Source organism: Protopterus annectens, chromosome 6.part0 (genome assembly GCF_019279795.1).
Source record: "Protopterus annectens isolate FY-2018-M chromosome 6.part0, PAN1.0, whole genome shotgun sequence".
NCBI classification, from domain to species: domain Eukaryota; kingdom Metazoa; phylum Chordata; order Ceratodontiformes; family Protopteridae; genus Protopterus; species Protopterus annectens.
In genome coordinates this window covers 701,551,743-701,573,253 of record NC_056737.1, presented here as the reverse complement: position 1 = coordinate 701,573,253, position 21,511 = coordinate 701,551,743, and the positions used below count along the sequence as shown (strand labels likewise).

General features: G+C 36.6%; 1 protein-coding gene and 1 non-coding gene across 4 annotated transcripts in view; both read right to left on the bottom strand.

The window, feature by feature from the left end:
- The window catches only part of ESR2 (estrogen receptor 2), a 2,041,892-nt gene that overhangs the window by 1,199,320 nt on the left and 821,061 nt on the right, over positions 1-21,511 (bottom strand). For all 3 annotated transcript variants that reach the window (XM_044074389.1, XM_044074391.1, XM_044074390.1), the window contains one exon: positions 4,282-4,454. In XM_044074389.1, the coding sequence (XP_043930324.1) occupies positions 4,282-4,454 (173 nt within the window). The remainder of the gene's footprint in view (positions 1-4,281; positions 4,455-21,511) is intronic.
- On the bottom strand, positions 511-617 carry LOC122805105. Its single transcript, XR_006365315.1, has one exon. It is a non-coding gene; the product is annotated as a U6 spliceosomal RNA (small nuclear RNA).

Below are 21,511 nucleotides of genomic sequence, written 5' to 3'. Positions count from 1 at the left end.
CAGGGAAGTCAGCACATCTACAGTCAACTCTCCATGCACTACAGCCTACAGTTATAAACTCCACATGCACCAAGGACATCACACATACATAAGTATGCATAAATAAACCTTTATTGTTAAAATGTCCATACATGTACAGGTAAAATAGCAGTGCCACCTGGCTATGTGCAGACATTCCTCATGGTCCCAGGGGACAATGTATTGTGCTGGTGACCATGGCAACATCCTATTTTGCCTAGATGTATCGAAGTCCCCTGATCACCACTCCTGAGTTTGTGTCATGACCCAGAATGCTGCAACTTCTGTTTTGTTCAGCTGCCATGTTCCATAATTATTCAGACTGCAACCACCTTCCAAAGCAGCCATTTGTCATGTTTCACCAACGATAATTCCATTTTATCTAATCTGAATAGAAAATTGCACAGTTTGTATAGACATGGTGCATGGTTTTCTAATACATGTGCTGAAGTAAATGTATTTTTTTATACTCTAGAACTTTTTTAGCATTTTTTTAATATAGAATACTTCACAAATTTTCATGTCATCCTTGTGCTGTGGAAATGCTAATCTTCTCTGTATCATCACAATTTTAGTATATGTACTGCCAAATCAAGCATCTATTTTTAATAATGTTTTACTAGTGTAAGCAGGTTTATGATACAGTATTTTAAGATTGTAGTTTAGCAATATATTCAGTTAGTCCTACTTAAAGTTTCAGTTTTGGGTCCAAATTGCCCATGATGATGTTCATATTTTATATTTTCCCTTTAATTAGTTTTCTTTCATATTTCTTTCATCATAATTCTAAACATTTTCATTTCTAGGGGTTTGGCTTAGGCAAGACTAGAAGTTTATGGGATTTGTGAGTGAAATTTGTGTGTGCAGTAGATGAAGTTTGCTTCTCCTCTCTATAGGTATGAGAGTTTTCTAAACTGATAACATGGGAAACCCCAGTAAGTGACTGATTATATGAGTAGAGTAGAGCTAAGAAACTGATGACTGATGGTTTGAGCAGAGTGGTGATAAGTGCTGATGATATCAGTAGACTGGTAACACATGCATGATCACAGGCATATAGTGGTGATGCATGATTGATAACATGGATAGGATTTTGATAAGTACTTCTTGATAGGAGTGGGCCAGAGTTTTCTAAACCAATGATGTGGGAAAACTGATAAGTGCTTGAAGATATCTGTAGAGTGGAGATAAGTGATTTGTTATATAAGCAGAGTGGTGATAAGTGCATAATGGTATGAGTGGAGTGGTGACAAGTAACTGATGATGTGGGTACAGTGGTGATACATCACCTAGGATCTGAGTAGAGTGGTAATAAGTGATTGATGCTATGAGTAGAGTGGTGATGCTTGCATGATGATGTGAGTAGAATAGTTATAAGTGTGTGATGATAGGAGTAGAGTGGTGATAAATGGTTGATGATATGGGTAAGATGGTGATTGTGAAGACTGGTAGAGAGGGGTGAAGGCTGCCAGCCTAGCCAGATAGAATTTTGCAGATAATCCTGTCATTTGTAAATATGAATGTAAATTACAGGCTTGTTGTCTTAAATGTAAAGAAATACAGTTACATGTGGAACTGGAAATAAATGTGACAACAGTGCACTCTACTGACAAAAGTAAAGCATGTGGTGATCCTTTGAAACAGACAGTCGTGCCGAAAAGTCTAGATGAAGAAATTCTTTCTATTGTTTTAACCAAGAGTTAAAAATTGCTAGATTTAAACATGCAAATGTATTTTATTGCTCTGTTCCTGACCAGCTGCAAGATAACAAAAGGGAGATGTTAAGAATGTAAATGCAGTTAATGTGTAGCCTGGGAACTCCAGGAAAGTGAGAAAGAATGATGTAATGTTTATCAGAACTGCAATAGCAATTTAAACAGAGAAAATCAGAAGGCATTGAGCATTTTTGTCTTGATCATCCAACTCACAGCACTCTGCCTGATTTCTTTAAGTAAGTTATTTTAGACTTGTGTTTTCTTTTAGGGATAGCTAGAAGCTAGAAAGATTAGACTAAGTGTTTTTCTGTGATGTCAGAACTGTACTACTGAATTATTTTAAGTATTTCTGTGTGATCTCTGAACTCTTGACTCACACTGTATAGTAGAAAGTATTGTCTTGTGGTTTTAATTATTTATTATTAAATATTTTAAAACCTTTTAACTGTGGCTGGTTTGTGTATAGATAATTTAAGCTCTAGAGCATTATTGCATATTTATAGTGATTACTGTACCAAGTCACTCTAATAAGCCTTGATTGTTTAGTCACATCTACCAATTGGATAATAATATTGCACAGTAATAATTGGACACCCATTTAAGGGCCTTTGAGAAGCTGATAATTATTAGCTGGGTTGTGGCAGGGTACTACCGTATAGTCTGGGTAAAAGGGGCACAGCTGGAGAACCTGTGCCAGCCTTCCCCAGAAGTGTCTGTGTGCTTGCATAAGCTCTTATCTCAAAGTGTGTGTGTGTCAGCTACTTAGGCAGGGAAACGAAGCACTGGTTGGACAGAGAGGGTGCTGGAGATTTTAGCTTGCCCATCTAGGCTGTGATCTGGACCCTATAGCTGTGCCAGTGGGGAGTCTTATTGGGGACCTGGAGAGTGAGGAAGTGACCAGCCCCGGACTGACTGTGATCTCTGTGTGCTCTTAAGGGAACTTGCATTTTGCTGTGTGTATTTGTTATCCTTTCCTCTCATATATGAGACACCCTCTCTGGTGTTAGTGGTGAGGATTGAGGCTCCTTGATTGCTGGGCCAGAGCATGGGCGTCACAGTGTTAAAAATATCTATACTTCTAGTTTGCTAAAAATTCTTACCGTGCTCTTTATTAGCATCCTCAGTTAGTATAAACACAAAATGCATGTAGGCAATACCAGGTGTAGGAAATGAGTTTCAAGATGAGTGACAAAGCCACAAGTTAGAGCATGAATTTTCTTTCCCTATAGTATTAAGCATGCCCCATGGATTCCATCTAATACTTTTTTCTCTAATTTGCTTTTTATTTTTGACTACTGTTTCACATTCATTTTAGATGGATGAGGCAATTGAACAAATTAATTACAAACAGGTATTTATGTAGTTAATGAATGAGTTGCCTCACGCATTTTTCTACTTAAGATCTGAGGTAACTTTTAATCACTTTCTAACAGTGTCAGTGAAATGTATACTATACTGCTAATAGTCGTATATATCAAAATAGTTTAGTTTTATAGTTTAGTTACATGTTTTAATTAGTTTAATATTAGAGTGGATTTTAGACATGGATATCTTTTGCCAGCAATGTTACTTTCTGATTAAATAATTGTTTCATACACACACACACACACACACACACACACACACACACACACACACACACACACACATATATGTATATGGGTCCCCTTTATAATCGCGAAATACTGAAATCTCGAATTTCAGTATTTCCTGACCATAAAGGCAAATTATTAAAATGTCAAAAGCGCATAATCACAAATTTGAATATTTTGAAATTTGTGGTTATGGCTTTATGTTACGTGACGTGCACTCTTAGGTTTGGATGTTGATCGGCATAGTGTATGGATTTACATGGAATCTAAGGTAAGTGAGTGTTTTGTAAGGGCTTTGGGTAGGAGTTTGAGTGTATGTGAGATTGTTTGCAAGTTGTATGTGTGGGTTAGGGTAGGAAGGTGAACGTATGAATGTGTAATTGTTAGATGTGTTGGTGTTTATCTATGTGTGATGTGTGTGTGTGTGTGTGTGTGTGTGTGTGTGTGTGTGTGTGTGTGTGTGTGTGTGTGTGTGCGCATGAGGGAATGTGGAATGTCTGGCCGTGAGTGTACTATCTTTTACTGTTTGTGAGATGCAACAGACACATTGTTTGGTGAACTTACAGGAAAAAATATTATTTACAAACATCTACAATCCATATCCTGCGGTTGAAAACAATTGTTTGCTGAACTGTCCTACATACTTTTTAAGCAAAATAAAAAATAATGACTTGAAGAGTAACTCCCATTGGAAAAAGAACACCATTATGTCATATTACTCAGCAGTCCTTATATGCTCCTTACAAGTAAATGCTATTTACTTTAGTATTCATTTTAAGGTAATTCAGTTCTCGCAAAACATCTTTTTCAACCTTACACAACAAAAGAGCAAAAATGTTCTAAATGACATAATTTTAGAAATGCACACAGCATGAACTTCTGCTCATTCTTTACAGTGCAGTTCAACGTACCCAAAGAAATTGGCATGTTTATCAAACACAAGTTAAAATACATACCTTGAATACTTCTTTTAAAGAATGCTTTGCATCCTTCACAGGACCAGACACCATAGTGATAACCCGATGCATAGTCACTGCAAACTGCACAAAAATGTGTATCCCGTTTCAAAGGACTGTCAATAGAGACACTTAGATCAGCACCTGCAGCAACTTTTCTTTTCACACATTCCCTAAAGAAATGGGGAAAGCAGAAAACATATATTTCCAAGAGCTGCCATGATGAAAAGGAAAGAGTTTTTTCAAATGAATGTTACAATTATTCATATATAAATGTTATGCAGATATCATTTATTGGCTTACAGACTTAACTGGTTAACATCAATAGCTATATATTTCACTGATTTATTTCTGTTTGATGACTGTGTATAATTTACTAGGCTTATGACATATTTTCAGAACAGGATTTTTATGCAGAATGTGGTCAGGATATTGAGGATGTTCATTTCTATCAGGTTTTACAAAATGGTGAGCACACCATCATAAGTGAAGTTACAGCTATTATAGAGGTAAACATAATATTAGGAAAACAGCTGGCTGCTGAAAAAGAGTAAAGACCTATAAAAGGAATGAAGGAGAGGGGGCAAAAAAGGAGAAAGGCACAATGAGAATGTTTTTTGTGAATGAATATTGACAGTTTAGAAATACAAAGAACAATATCAGATTAGGCGAAGGTAATGAGACTGGACCTTTCTGCCTTAAGGAACACTGGCCCTAGAATTCAGAAAGGCTTACCTCAATGAAGAAGCCTTATTACAGAAGATTTTTCCATCATGGTAAGCTTTTGTAATTCCTAGACTAGCATACCACTATAGTTTTCCCTTGCAGGGAGCTTAGCTTGGACAGTGGTCTCGTGGGTGAAGACAACATGCTAATGCAGCAGTCTGGGAGATTATCTAATGTAAACTGACCATGAAATTTCCCTCAGAGATGTTTGCAGGACCCTCTGAAAATTTAAATATAACAGGGAAAAGTGAACATCATCTTTTGACATCAGTCATCCATTCACTAATATAGAAGTACTTACTGTACACTTTAAGTCCAATAAAGCAATGAAGGTGGGTATATGTTAGTGTGTCAATATGTGCATATGTATATATATATATATATATATATATGTATATATATATATATATATATATATATATATATATATATATATATATATATATATATATATATATATATATATATATATATATATATATATATATATATATATATATATATATATATATATATATATATATGCATGCCGGAATGTGTGTTTGTTCGTGTGTGTGTGTGTGTGTGTGTGTGTGTGTGTGTGTGTGTGTGTGTGTGTGTGTGTGTGTGTGTGTGAGTGTGTGTGTGTGTGGTCATAGTACATTAGGTAGGGGAATTGTAGCCCTGGATATGTGTGCATGTAAAAATGTGTATTGATGTGTCTGAATGCATGTGAGTTTGTGTGTTCAGGCAAACCATTACTAATACAATATATAAGCTAATTGGGAAAGCACTGAGTTAGAAATGACAATGCAATATTCAATTCAGACGCATGGTAATGAGCCACTGATGAGAATTTTATCAGTGCAGCTTTATCACATCTTTGAACTGGAATTTCTCTACAGAATGCAAACTGACCAACCCATGTTGGAAATTAGCACAGGTGGAGAGGAATTCTCTAAATTTTCCAGTAAGTTCACCAATAAAAGGAAATCTAAAAAAGACAGTGATGGGACATTTTCTCTCTTGGTGCAGAAAAATGTTCTGGAATTTGATGTGATAGGACATTGGAGTGCTATCAAAGCAGAAGAATTTAATGAAACAGTATCAGGAAAAATTGTACATGTGGATTGCCCAGACCAAACTTTTTGTAAACTAAGGCTGTTCATTGTATATGCAGCTACAGATTTAAGTATGAGGGCAGATATGTTTCAGCAACTGTATGACTATATCGGCAATGGTAATGTATTATGTATAGGAAACTAATTGCAATTTAAGAGGAATGAAATGAAATAGAACAAAAGTCAAAGAAATGTTACGAAAGTTAAACTGCTGCAGGTGTTGGCATAACAAAGCAAGGTTTATTACACAAGTAAATATGTTTGGAAAAAAGGTTTCACATAAGGAATCAAAAATTTTACAGGAATTACATAAGACAAAGGAAGCAAATGTGCCTTTTCTTGCATGGCAGGCATAAGAAGGAAAACAGTTTATGAGTAGTTTGTTGGATACAGATGTTAGAAGAAGTAATGAATATCAGGCAATGGCAATGACAGTTAAGAGGTATTTGAAAAAGAAACTTAATTAGGCAAAGGAAGATGGGGCATGGGATGATAAAGATGAGAGGACAATGGAAATAGATGAGATTATTGCAGCAGGGTTGGGAAATGTGATTGAAAAAAAAGAGACCAAATACAAGCTTTTATAGTACTGGGGAATGGGAAAGATAAGGTGAATGTGATTTCAGACTATGAATGAATGACTGCATGCTATGAATGCAGAAAAAATGAAGTTGTACAAGGGGGTGTATTATATTTCTGAAGAAGAAATGAATGATTGACTTAGAAGGCTACATATTTGGACAAAGCCAGGTGCAAGGGTCTGTCCATGATTATACATAAAAAGGTCATTGGTATACTCATGATTCTGAAGAAAAATTAAGACTAAAGGACATGAAAATATATTAAACATATATTGTGACAGATTAGGGATATATATTGTGGTAGATTAGGGCAGTAGTGGCAGAGTATGTAATTAGGAAAGAAGAAATACTGATTTAAAAAAAATGAACTAATACAATGTCTCATAAACATTTATTAGTGGTAATTGGGAAAACTAGAGTGAATGTGATATAAAGAGGAATTATAGTAGAAGTTTATATATATTTGACAGTTAAATCTCTGGTAAATAGGTGTAGACATACCACATTTAGCAGGTATTAAAAAGGGATGTTGAATCTGTATACATATGTCTGTTGTAGGAACTACATTATTATGAAGGTGAAAAATAGGGGAATGGGTAATTTGGAAATTATGTTCAGGAGCACTGGCACTCATATTTTTGACATCTGCTGATGGTATGGTATTGTTATGTAAAAGTAAAAACTTAAGGCATATTAAGTAATAATGAGGTCTTAGCTGTTTAAAGATAACTATGCATAATGTCATTTTATCACATGGGCAAATAACAAGAATTAGTATAAACATCTATCACTGACAGAGAAAATTATCATCTGAGTTTACACTGAAAGACTGAAAAGGCTCACTCACTTTTATGTTAACTTGAAGAGAGTTCCCTTCACAACTCCCATCCATAATATTTTACAACCCTTTTACAAATCCAGTTAGAAATAATGGTACTATATTTAAGTTTGCATAGCAAACTTTTGGTCCCAAGTGAAACTGAAGGAATGAACTCTAGGCATTCATGCAAAATCTCATCTCTGTTTCAATGTATGTAAAGAATAATGTTCCCTCTTTACCTTCTATAAGCTATTAAAAGCACATTTGGTAATCTTAACCTTTCATGGTACTCTAAGCTATTCAAACCATATACTTTTGCATCTTTCCAGCAACCTTCTGTATTTGAATTGAAAGGTAGACAGATTGGGCAACTGCATTCGACTTTAGATATGACAGTACTAGTGAAAGATGAAATAACTTCCTTTCTATTAGAAGTAATATAGCTAGTGATTCATAAAACAATTCACACCATAGTGATGTAAACCATTAATATGTGCACCAAAAGTTAGGCTTTCTTGGAAAGTAATTCTAATAACCGTAAATGTAAAATTCATTCAATAATCTGATCATTTATATAGTATGGGTTAATAGTTCCTTTGCCAGAACTCATCAATTCAGTTTTACCCATGTTTATCTTCATGTTATTACACTTTGCTTAATCTGATGAACCTGTTAAAGTCGGTTGTAAAATGCTGGCATCCTTGCTATTCAGAATTATTTTACCAATGTTTATGTTATCTGTATATGAATTAAAGAAAATGTTTTCATCAGTTTTTAGATCTGTAAGGTGAAAATTATATAAGCTCCATAAGTAGAGCCTTGGGGTCACTTCTTGATGTAAAGCATATCAACCTGAAAGAGTCTCTTCAATCTCTATGGTCCATTTATTGGTACGGAACCACCTATGAATTCAAGGTACCAAAGATGATTTAAGATGTGACTTTCCAGGTGTAACTATACATATTCTATTATCAATAGAATCAAAGGCCTGAGGGAAATCTATATAAACTTAAACCAGCAGTTTGTTTTATAGGACCATCACAACTTTGTTTAAAAAACTAAATTGTAGGCATTGGTTGATATGATGTTATAAATGCATGTTGTAACACATTAATTAACCCTAGCATCCTCATTTGATTTTTTAGTCTCTTCAGCATTGACTTCTTCAATGTTTTTCCGGTACATAAAATCAGGCTTATTAGCTTAGAATTTTTCAATATCATACTTTTGCATTTCTAATTACATATCACCTTGATGTCACCCTTATTTCTAATCCTCAAGCAGAAACAGCTCTTGAAAAATACTTTTCAAGATGAATTCCCAATGGCTAACCAGGTAAGTTTGCCAGCTCTTCCAAATGTTTATTTGTTAGATTATTGTGTCATCCTGTTTTTTCAAAGACTTTAAATATGGAAAACATTGCAAAAGTCTTAATGGGCAAGTAGTGGTTCCTGTCTTTAAGATAATAACTTTTTCTCTGTTCAGTCCCACAGACTGTTGTTAGAAAACCACAATTGGCTGCAATAGTCTCAAGTATTTAGGGTACAAATTTGTCATTGTTAAGCAAGAATGATGGAAGGATTCCCTTTGACCTATTTTTAGTAGTCTCAAACAAGGATTTCTTGTCATCTAGATAATTTCTAGTCAGTGCAAAATCCCTTTCACTCCTTTTTTTTTTCTTATTTCACACTTAACCAGTGAACATATTAGTCTCAACAGTTTTGTTCCTAATCTAATTCTTATTTTCTTAACCTTTTTTCAATGAAATACTTTGTTTCTTTGGACAGGGCAATATCTTTTTCTTCATAATCACAAGCAGTACATTTATAAGATAAGTAAGTACGTTCCAAGCTCTCTGTCTGATAAGCTCCCTAAAGTTTTTCTCTCGGTTCAAATTTGAGAAATCCTTAATAGCTCTCTGATAGCAGTTTCCATAAAATTCTGCTTTATTCTAAGAAACTCTGTATGGCAAATGAGAAGCATGTTTCAGTTCTACAGTACAATAATTTGCACCTTTGTTCCTACCTGCTAAAGAACACAAATGTTTGTATGCAGCACTCAAATGTTCAGCACTTAAACATATTAAATCCAAAATCTGTTTACCCCAGTGGGATCTCTATTTATTTGTTGTAATCCTTTTTTGTTTAAGAATGTTCACAAATTACCTTAGTCCCTAAATCTCATATACTTTGGAAGGTTTTAATAATCTATTAATAGCATGTTTGTTATCAATGACAGAGTATAGAAATGCTATGATTTGTGCTAAATTTCCAGCCATCTGTATCATGGGATATCTATACATACAAATTAATGTCAAGGATTTTGTTTTCTTCTACAGCTATCTTTAATTTTAGGTGATCAGTTTTGTTCAGGATACCTTTAACTATCTGTTCATAAATGATTCCCTACCTGCAGAATAAACCTCCCATTTTAAAAGTTGTGACACCTTCAATTTAAGTCTTGATGATTGGATAGCTTTGTATAAATACCTAAATTTATGCAGGGTAAATAGAACAGCCCTATTTCCTAGGGTACATGGCTAGGCTACATATGATTGTTTGAACTGGCTGCCTAGTACTTACTTATGAACCTATGAAAATAAAGGCATATTCTCCTTTATGATTGGAAATGTTCCATAACAAGAAATGCTATAACTAGGAATTGATGTATTTAGTCTTCAGATTTATACCATCTTTTGGCCACTAACCCCCAATTGCAATCTAAACTCATTGACCTTGAGACAATTACTAAATTTGTCATTTAAGTTCCTCACATTGGTACAGTACAGAGAAGATTTCCTATTCTTTAAGTTATTCAAATAAGCTATTGTGGTACTGCAAAAAACATTTGTGTTTTCTAAATGGATTGTGTAACTGTGTTCCGTGCAGAATCTAACATTATTGTTGAACATGTATTACATGTAGGTAACTTGTTCCAAAAGCAAACCTGTTTTTGCTAATTTAGTTATCTACTTCTTAGCAGTATAATGAACACACTACTGATACATATCCATTACTCTTTTATGCTTCAACACTTTATTAAAAAAAATTTGATGCTAGTTAAATATCACCAAGAAAGTTAGTTCAGCTCCATGTTAATTCATCTCAAAGAACACTAAAACACCATTTGTAGTGATTTCTATCCAGTTTTTAATTAGTAAGCCAATTGTTTTAGCATACACAATAATCTCCCTGTATTTTACCTTTGTGGACAAAATAACACCTAATTCTTTATCAATAACAGGAACTGCAGCAGCTGGTACAGTCCTATTCTAATTACTTTTAAACATAATGTATTTCCATTTTTTTTTTAAGTGAGTCACTTATTATTTCTACTTGTTCTCTCAAATTTTCAGCACTGTATTAGAAGCTGATTCATGCTTTCCCCTAGTAATGGCAGGTTATCATGTTGTTTGAGTATTCAGTTTTGCCTTTTTCTTCAACTAGTGATACATGTATATTTGTTAATTGGCACCCTACAATCTTTCTACATACTGTAATACCCTTAGTAATATTATGATATTTGTCTTTCATTGCTACTGACGCACAGTTGCTATCTTCACCAGAAGACTCTCAGGAGACAATTTCTTGAGTAACTAATTCTTGTTAATCTGTTTGCCATTTTTTAACTGTTATTCACCTTTTAGGTTTATGAGCCACTTCTGAAATTTCAGAGAAAAGATTTTTCTCTTACTATAACATCTTTGTTCCTTATGTTAGTCTCTCTCAGGAATGCATGTACCTTGCACCTCCAATGAGACTTGTACATTTCTCCTAACTGCATTGTTCTGCATTTCTGTTAACAGTCTTTCTAGAATGCTACTAAATTGGGTCTTTCTTTTAGGTAGTCTCTTTTATGCTTTTTATTTGTCTGCTTTATTTTACCTGTCTTGTTTTTACTGTTTTTAATTGTATTTCCAGATCTTAACTGCACGTAGAGTTTGAACTAAGTTCAATTTCACCATATTCATCATTTGTATTAGGTATAGTTTCTTCTGCATGAAACATTTCATTATTTGTCTCTCTCTGGTCCACTGTTTTTTTTTCAAACTCATTATAAGCAGTTGGTATTAAATCTGAATTATTCTTATCTGCCTTATTTTTCTGCTGTATTTTTTTCAGAACACCAGTTTGTACAAATTCTGCTGGGTATGTTATAATGATCACATAACCTAGTAATACTTCAGCTTAATTGTATTTTTTCCTTCTAGTATGTTACTAGGGTTTCTAGTCTATACTGGTAACTATATGAAGTGTCAGGAACCACTGCAGTGAGTACATTAATATGGAGCCCGAATGCCAGAAAAAGCAGACTTAAATATAGCAAGTCTGAGATGACCATTTCTTGGAATATTCCCTTTTCTCTGAGGTATGGTGATCTTGCAATTGGTATATATAACTTAGGGGAAGTGGGAAGCTTGTCCCCCTGCAGAAAACAGGTTTAAAGAAGAGAGATGTTGGATATTCACTCTTCTTCTGCTGCATTTTTTTTTTGATGCAACGGCACTCAACTTTACCAGCATACCTCTCAACAGTCCAGATTTTTGTAGAAAGTCCAGATTTTTGCCTCAAAAGTTTGGTATGTTCCTCATTAAGTTTTTGGTTTTCTGCCAAATCACTCGGATGATCTGAGTAATGAAATTGGTAAATAATGCATGTGTTTGTGTTTCAGACTTCATATTCTTCAGAAAATGCATTTTAATACACACCCTGTTATTCTAGCAACTTTCTAAGTTTATAAGATCAATATTTAAAATATGTCCCTATTTTTGGGCCTTTGTACCCCCATTATGCCAGGCTTTGTCCAGATTTCTTGGACTAAGAGGTTGAGAGGTATGTTTACCAGTGCTGACATTTCAATAGGAAGCCATCTGTAACAGTTAATTGCATTATGGAAAATCATTTTAACATATGAACACACTGAACATTAACTTCAAATTGTTAAAAAAATAATATTTAAGCAGATCACTGAAAACATACATATTCAGTTCCACCAAATTCTTACATTCACAATTTCAAGAAGGCTTCAATACTAGATGACATAAGACACAGAGGGAATGAGGCTATCTTTTACACCAGGGCAAGAAGAACCTGACTCCATAGTTTAGGTAAATTAAGCTCTCATAGTGTACAGGTGCAGGCATATCTCACAGAATATACCACTGCTCTAAAACAGACTCTCCATTCACATAAAACAAAGTTCATCCTTGTCAATATTCAAGCACAGCTTGTATCTATGGGTGGGAAACAGAAAATTTATCCCAGCACTGTCCACTCTATTATTAATGGTGAGAGGCAGCTCCTAAATGCTTTACCCCATGCATGTGTCCCCTCATAATCTATGCTATGAGTCCAGTTATTCTCATTAAGGGTAAATTATAATTATCGACCATGGGATGGGTAAGGCCAGCTTATAACCAAATGGGATAGGTTATTCTGAGCACAAAAAGGGAAATTGGCTCTCAAGGGATATAGTTGTTATGGGATGCTATTAAATTGTTTTTGAAATGTTTTACTGGTACCAAAGCACACAGTGATAGAGCCCAAACATCCCAAGAAAGACTAGTGGCTTAGGCAAATGACAACTTGACAGGTGTTGGTTAGAGTGAACAGCAGATTCTGGCTTCTGCATCCTGAGGGAAGGAGACAGTCTGGCCATCTACAGTGCTGGCACCTACTGAGCAGAGATATACATAGCATACAGGACAGGGACCATGGATTTGCCAAGCTAGGTACATGGGCTAATCTTCGTGGAACATGTGATGGCATGGAGATAATAACAGAGGAAGGCACTGCAGGCTTTCACATCTGTGAGCGAGCACATCAGAAACTGAGGGTATGGTTAATGTACAAATATCTCACATGGCTGTCTAGATGATGTCTGCATCATGCCCAGCTCTTGCCCTGTTATAAAAAGGGCAATTACATCATAAACTAAACATCTGGGAGGCATGCATCCAGAAAAATACAAAAAAGTTACATCATGAAAACTTTTTTTCATGAATATATATCTAGTTATATAGCATGGGTGAATGTTGCAGAATATGCAGGGTATGCAAAGAGAATTACAAGAACACTCTTTTAGGTTTATCAGGGGGGCTCTATACTTGATCCATTAAAGAGACATTGTTGTATTTAGTAAAAAGAGAATGAGGTTTGAAGATAAAATAACTGCTCTTGACTTTTTTTTTTGGTTGAATGTTTCACAAACATTTCATATCTTGGAAACTGTACAGTCTAGAAATATAGTATCAAAGTACTTTTGTTTAGTCAGACTTGAAATTTCATGCCACAGCAAGTAATTCCTTCCTCACTGCTTGTTTATTGAGATATTTACAGAAATGCAAAATTATGCTTATATGAATAATTAAAAAGAAGTTATATACTTAGCATAATGTTCCATCTGTGTTGTCCATTTTCATTCTTCTTCAACCATTGGGTTTGGATCCGAACCTCGATCTGACTCAGCCATTACTACAGCTTGTGGCCAGATGAAACTCTCAAGCTCCTCCCTACCCATAAAGCACCAACCCCTAACATACATCAGATCTTACAAAGACATGCATCTGGAGCATTTCTCCCCGGGCCTTCACTGAAAATTGGCTTTGTTTCAAGTTGGACTTCCTCAGTTAACAAATGACAAATAATAATAAAATAAAATCTTGTTTGCTAGATGACGTAAGTAAGAAACATTAGAATAATGTTCCTGACAATGGAAACAGGTAGCTGGATCTCCATACAAGACACTGTGGTGTCTTCATGACATCTCATTCTTCCATAAGTCCATGATGGCAGAGGTTGGGGGCTGGTGTGTGTGGGAAGTTGAGGAAGAATGAAAATGGAGAAAACAGATGAAATATTATGGTGAGTATATAACTTCTTTATCTGATGTAGTCAATTTTCATTCATTCCTCAGCCATTAGGACAGTCCCCAGCTACCTGATATCCTGGGTGGACTCTAAGGAAGGATGTTCCTGAGTATGGTTGAAAGAAAGGCTGCTCTTCCCCTTGAGACCAGATCAAATCTGTAATCAGTAACAAAAGTATGAGGAATAGCTAAAGTAGTAGCTGCACATATGTCATCCATGGAATGATTGGATAAAAATACTGATGAGGTTGCTGTAATTTACTAGATGGGCTCTTAAAGGTTTTGATAATGAAATGCCCAATTTATTATTGAAAAAGAATATGCAGTCAGTTATCCATCTTGCTAGTGTTACCTTTGTAAAAGATTTGCCTAGTTTGTTGTCTGCAAAGGATATAAATAACTGATCAGACTTTCTAATATCTTTTGTTCTGTGTAAGTAAAAATTCAATTGTCTATGAACAAGTGTAACATGCAGTATGTATAAAAAGTCGAACTGCCACAGTAGAAGGAAAATTCTTTATTGCAAGGACAAAGTCAGCACTTTCATGAACTTCCAGGTCACTTCATCAGACTTAATAAGACATGTGAATGCTTATAGAACCATGTAGAAGGGAATTAGTGCTTTAGAGTTCTTTCCTTTAAAAATGGTTTCAAAGAAACAGTTTCATTAACACCTGGGGGTTTGTCTGCATTTAGTTGCAGAATCCATTTTTGCTCAGCCTCTTCTGTTTTATTTCTAATATCACCCCCTCTGATATTTTCATTCAGAACTTCTAAAACTAAAAATATATATACTTATATAACTTGTTTTCAAAGGCTCTACTGTGGCAGTTCGACTTTTTATACATACTACTGGCTCTGAGGTGAAGACCGAGTTGTTCATCTGGTACGTGTGTTTTTGTCTTTTTCTTTGTACTTTTTCTGAACATAAGGACCAGAACATGGCAGAAGAGTATGAAATCGACCTGAATTACAATCCAAATGGGAATACCAACACTCAAAACAGAATGGAACGTTTTAGTAGAATTCTCAGCATGGAGGTAAACCCACTGGTTGAGAGACCAGTTCTCTCTGATGAATATTCTGTTCATGTGGATGATGGGGCACAAATGCTCTTCAAAGGCAAGTTTATAGCCTTTGAAAACAAGTTATATAAGTATAAAAGGCTCCAATGGCAGATATTCCATTTGGAAGCCTGCTTAAGAGATAAAATTGTTCCCAGAGGTCTGAGAGTTCTAACTATGCCAACTTATGGTGATGCTCTCCCTGACCTCCTAAAGAAATGACAGCAGCTTAATTTGCTGTTAAGCTATGACTACATGAACTTACTAATTGACTACTTTTTACCTGAAGAAAGGGAAATTGCAAATGAACTGAAGGCTCTACAGATCGATCTATGCATTATATTTACAAATAGCATTATTTGTGACAAGCTAGATACTCTCTTTGAAAGCAAATCCAGCTATGAGAAAAGATTACAGAATACGAAGCTGAAAAAGCTTCAAAGGGATATGAATGATTTTCAGTCCGGTGCTGTTTTTTCATGGCCCAAACCTTTTACTACAGCAACAGACCAGCCTGTAAACCCAGCCCCTTTTGTGACAGACAACACACAACCAACAACGAGAAGCCAAATAACAGAAGAGGGAGTGGCTGCAGCCACTAACACTGAGGAAACACAGAGTTTACCAGAGACTCCTGTTGAGCAGCAGTCAACAGTAAAACCAAAGAATTTAAATACAAGAAGCAGCAAGAACAATGATAACAGAAACCTATCTAATGAGAATCCCCCTTTTCCATGCAACAGAAGGGAACATCAGGAACTCAAATGATACCCTTCACACTAATGAATGCTCTACCGATAAAAAGCAGATCAAGGAGCAGAGGAATGAAAGGCCGAGTCAGGAAGATACCAAACACAGAAGCAACATGGAGCACAATGGTAACTCACAGCAAGAACACAAAAGTCTGGTAATAAATATTTCATCTTTAACACTAACTGATGCACATATGTCACTTTTGAATAAAGGGCTGTTGTTTATTCTAGCCCAGAGAACTGGAGAAACCACGCTGTTAGCCTGAGGATGGAGCTATCCGGATGAATCATGCATGTCTAGTGACAGGGGAGGTCTGAAATCACACACAGAATCCAAAGTGGGTAAAGAAGATGAGGCCAAAGGAAGGGGAACCAAACCTGTCAAGGCCAGTAAGGTGCAATGAGGATGTGTTTGCTCTTCAAACTTATAGCTTTCTATAGAAACTTGGGAATCATAGGAGTTGGTTCATAGGTGTGTACAAGGCTAATGGCCCTGGAGCCTTTCCAAGCCTAGCCCAAAAAATTGCCCAGGCACCATGCCACCTGATGTTACTTCACAATGCCCATATCCAATAGGGCAACTGGAATGATCCCTGGAATGAACTTTCTGTTATCCATCCACTCATCAGATTTCTCGAAGTGGGCCAGCAAGGTGCTCTTCTTGACATGAATGGGAAGCTTATTCCAGACTATGGGCAGTCTTTAGGAGATGAACCTGTCCTTCCAGCATGTTCTGTTAAGGATAAACATATAAAAGACTGGAAGGCCAAACATGGAGAAGAGCGCTCTTTGGTGATTCCCCTGGTGGGGATTACAGCAAAAAAGCTGCTGCACTTGTTTTTTAGGGAAGACACAAAAATATTGCAGTAAGGCTGGACCCACTGATTGAAAATCACTTCCAACACTTTCAAGTTGAGAGACCACTCATGAGGTAGTAAAATGGACCTTCTCAATTTGTCTGCTATCATGTTAGACTTCCCTGGAATGTGTGTTGCTTTCAGAAAATGATTGGATGAGATCACCCATTGCCACAGTCTGAGCACTTCTCAACACAAGAGGTAAGGTCTGGTTCCTCCTTGGTTGCTGATGTACCAAACTACTGACATATTATCTGTTTGAATTGCAATTGTCCCCAGAGGTAGAGCATTTATTTTTGTTTATTTATTTAATGTTTGTTGACTGGTATAGCCCGACTGGACACATGCCCTTTTCAGTAGTGGCCCGGGGGAAAGCATTAAACAGATACAGACTGGTACAAATAACAAATTATACAATACATACAATACGCAAGCTCATACAGTAGTAGCACATATATGGATTACGGATCTATATTAGGACATCGAAAACCTGTCTGAGCGAATCGGAACTGAGTGACACCTATAGCACAAACTACGGTAATTGCGAACGTCCAAAACCGTGAAACACGAACTGTCATGCTTGGCCCGTCTGCGGTATAACTCTGTAAGGTAAGTGTATGATAGTTATGGACCTTAGGGTTAGGGAGCAGGTTAAGGTAAGTGCACAGACAGGTAATGTATGTAAGGTTTAGTGTAGGGTTAGAAGTAGGGGTTTGTTAATTTTATGTGTGTGGATTATTTGTTTTGTTTGGGTATATGTCTGTAGGGTAAGTGTGCGATTGTTACGGACCTTAGGGTTAGGGTGCAGGTTAAGGTAAGTGCATAGATAGTAATGTATGTAAGGTTTAGTGTAGGGTTAGAATTAGAGTTTGGTTAGTGTATGTATGTGTTTTATTTATTATGTTTGGGTACGTAGTATGTAGCGCACGGTGGTGTTGGCCGACTATGAGGATTTAAGATTTTAAATTTCGCGGTTTAGGGGGTTCAGCGTATTTGTGGCTCGGGGTATGTGTGTCGGTGTTGTGGTATTCACTCAAACTGGTTTTAGATTTCGTAATATAGACCCATGGATTACAAGTTATGCATAGAGTTATTCAAGCACAGACAGAACAGTTGACTATATAACATATGCATGGTGGGAAGTAGATAATTTTCTTTGTTTAAGTAGGAAAGACTAACTAAAAGAGCAGTAAACGTGGAGTAGGATGTAGTACAGAAGTTCATAAAGAAAGACAAGAAATAATGAGACAAAGGAAATAGGAAGGGGATCTATCGATACTGTGTATGAGGGTAATTAAATGGGAAACAGAGACTCCTATAAGGCTGAGTGAGTAAATATCTACAGTGAGGTATAGTGAAAGTAAGCCTTTAAAGATGGCAGGATAGGGGGAAGGAATCAGCAAGGTGTAAGGCATCCTGAAAAGTCTGCAATGATAAAAGCACTGCACTCATCTCCAGGATATTTATATGCAAATTGACCTCTTTGTGGAACCAAATGCCTTGGACTGTTTTCCCCAGGAAGTGCCCCCACCCAATCTGGGATGCATCTGTGAATGGATGGCCTTGTAGAACCTGATCTGACCTTATCCATTACCAAAGGTATTTTTTGCATGCTTGTGTGATGTTCATTTGAACTGACACTGCTGATAAAGAATTGACCATTGAGATGCTAGCATCCACTAAAGAATTCTCATATGAAATCTTCCCAGGGGGGATAAGAATTATGGTGACTGATATTGACCCCAAGGCTTGAAGAATCAATTGGGCTGAAATTTTGGTGCTGTGAACAATTTTTGTGAACTGGAATCTCAATGTCTGTACTTTGGCTAGGGAAAGTGAAGCTGTTGTAGACATTCTATTGAAAAATGTCCCTATGAACTCCAGTGTTTGAGATGGTTGCAATTGAGATTTGTTGTAATTTATTGTAATTCTTAGAAGGGATCAAGTTTGGAGTAGCTGGTACTCTCTCTATTATGAGTAGATGCCTGGTCAGGGTGGTGATAAGCCAGTCATCTAAATACAAAAACATCCAAAATCCTTGTAGTCTCAAGTAAGCTGCCACCAATGCCATGCATTTGCTGAACACCCTGGGGGCTGTGGTGAGACCAAAGGGCAGGGCTATGAACTGGCAATGACTAGCATCCAACCAGAAGACCTTCTGAGTACATCCAATCGTCCTTTCCTAGAAACATCAGGATGAACTGAACCATGACCATCTGAAACTCTGACTGTCGAAATGACTAGTTAAATTTGCTGAGATCCAGAACTGGTCTCCAGTCCCCTGTGTTCCCTGGCACTAAAAAAGAATCTTCAGTAAGTTCCAGATTTTCTCTTGTCTGGTGGGACCTTTTGGATGACTCTTTTTTCTAGCAGCTTTTGTATTTCTACTGCTGCTGCTTTTCTCTGATTGGGTGGAACATCGGGAAACGTTTTTGAGGATGGGGGTGGAAGGTAAAAGGAAATTACATAACCTCTGGAAATAATCCTCTGAAGCCAGACATCTTTTGTGATATCTAGGCAGGCTCTCTGATGCAGGAATAAATGACCTCCAATTTCCAGAGGGGGACAATTAGGACTCTTTTCAAAAACGCTAGACCCTTGGATTTGCTGGCCACCTCTGTTGCATGGGCAGCATCTTCCATTAGTGTTCCCCCCTCTGCTTCTGGAGTAACCATCTCTACGTGGATCTTGGAAAGGACCCTGAGATTTTTGAAGCACATTTTCTGTCCCTCTTGCTGCTTCCTAGAGAAGGTCCTTATGAGGGGTCAAAAAACGTATTTCTACAGCAGAGAGAGTGTCTTTCCAACTTTATCACACCTGGAGAGTGTGTCCTTCACTTTGGGGCCAAATAAGGAAGACCTGTTAAAAGGAGAATTGACAAAAGAAGACTTGAAGGGTTCTGCAAAATCACACAAGTTTATCCAGGCACGCTTCCTTATTGAGATACAACACCCAAAATCAACCTCCTGCACGAGGACAATTGCACAGCTCAAAAAAGCAAATAAGATCCAAAAAAAACAAGTTGATCCAGCAAACTGTGACCTGGAAATAACATTTATTAATTATAATAGCATAAATACAAATAACCAGACTGGTTTCGGCTGGTAAGAAAACACAACCTTCATCAGTGTAAACCAGAAGAGTCAAATGCTACAGTTTAAATATATACAAGTGCAACTCCACTGGCTCATTTTCAAAATTGCTCATTAAGGGCAGGTGGGAATAATCCACCAAGTTTTACAATCCATTTCTTTTCTTTAGAATCTAAAATAGAATGCCATCCGGTTTTGTTGGATTTATTAATCTTGACCATATCAATAATCATGAAAGTGAATTTTGCAGTTTTGTGTGCCAGACAGTGTTTATAGAAAGCATTATTAGCTTTTTTTATTTTTAATGTTACTTACATATTCAGAACTTCTAAGCCTGAGAGGATGAGATGTTTGTCCAATGTAAAAGGACCCGCAGATGCATGTTGCCAAATAGACTAACCAGTCGCTGCTGCAATTAGCAAACAATTGGATGTCATAGACCCTGGCACAATTTTTGCTCGTAAATTGTTTAGACTTGGTGACTTTATCACAGTTGGTACAGTGGCCACATGGGAAGCAGCCAATCAAAGGTTCACCAGTCAAGGTGGTTTGTTGCAAGTGAGTATGCCCAGTGTCATGTGTATGTTTGTAATGATTGAAGCAAGATGCCAAGTTCTTACCTTTGCGAAATGAAAAAAGGCATCTGTCCGGTATTATATTAGCTAATTCTTGATCACATTGTAATATGTTCCAGTGTCTATGTATGCTGTTGATTAATAAATCAGAGTTTCTGGCATAAGTGGTTACAAACCTGATAGGTTGTGGCTCATCCCTGTTCCGTGGTTTGTAGGTTAACAAGTCCGCCCTGTGTAGTGTGTTGGCCCAGTTGCTGGCTTGCAGAACATGTCCAATCTGGTATCCCCTGGATCTGAATCTGTTGGTCAGGTCCCGTCTGTGTTCTTGAAAAGAAGCTTCATGGGAACAAATCTGCCTCATATGTATAAATTGAGATTTCGGGATGTTTCTAGCAATGTGAGGTGGATGAAAGCTCGATGCATGAAGGACAGTGTTATATTCAGGGTACTTCCTGAAGACCTGTGTGCTTAAAGTATGATCAGGTTGTCTATTGATCAAAACATCAAGAAAGGTAATGGTACTTACATGATAGTTTGCTGAAAAATATAGACCCCATTTGTTGTCATTCAGGTAAGAAATGAATTCAGTTAAATACTCTACATCTGCCCTCCATACCATCCAGCAGTCGTCCAGATAACGTCTCCAGATGTCAATTTCATCCAAATATATGTTATGGTTGTTGTCATAAATGATTTGATCTTCAATGAAGGCTATGAAGAGGTCAGCATAGATGGGGGCAAAGGATGCCCCCATTGCTGTCCCCTTAGTCTGCCAATAGCAAGTATCCTGATAAAA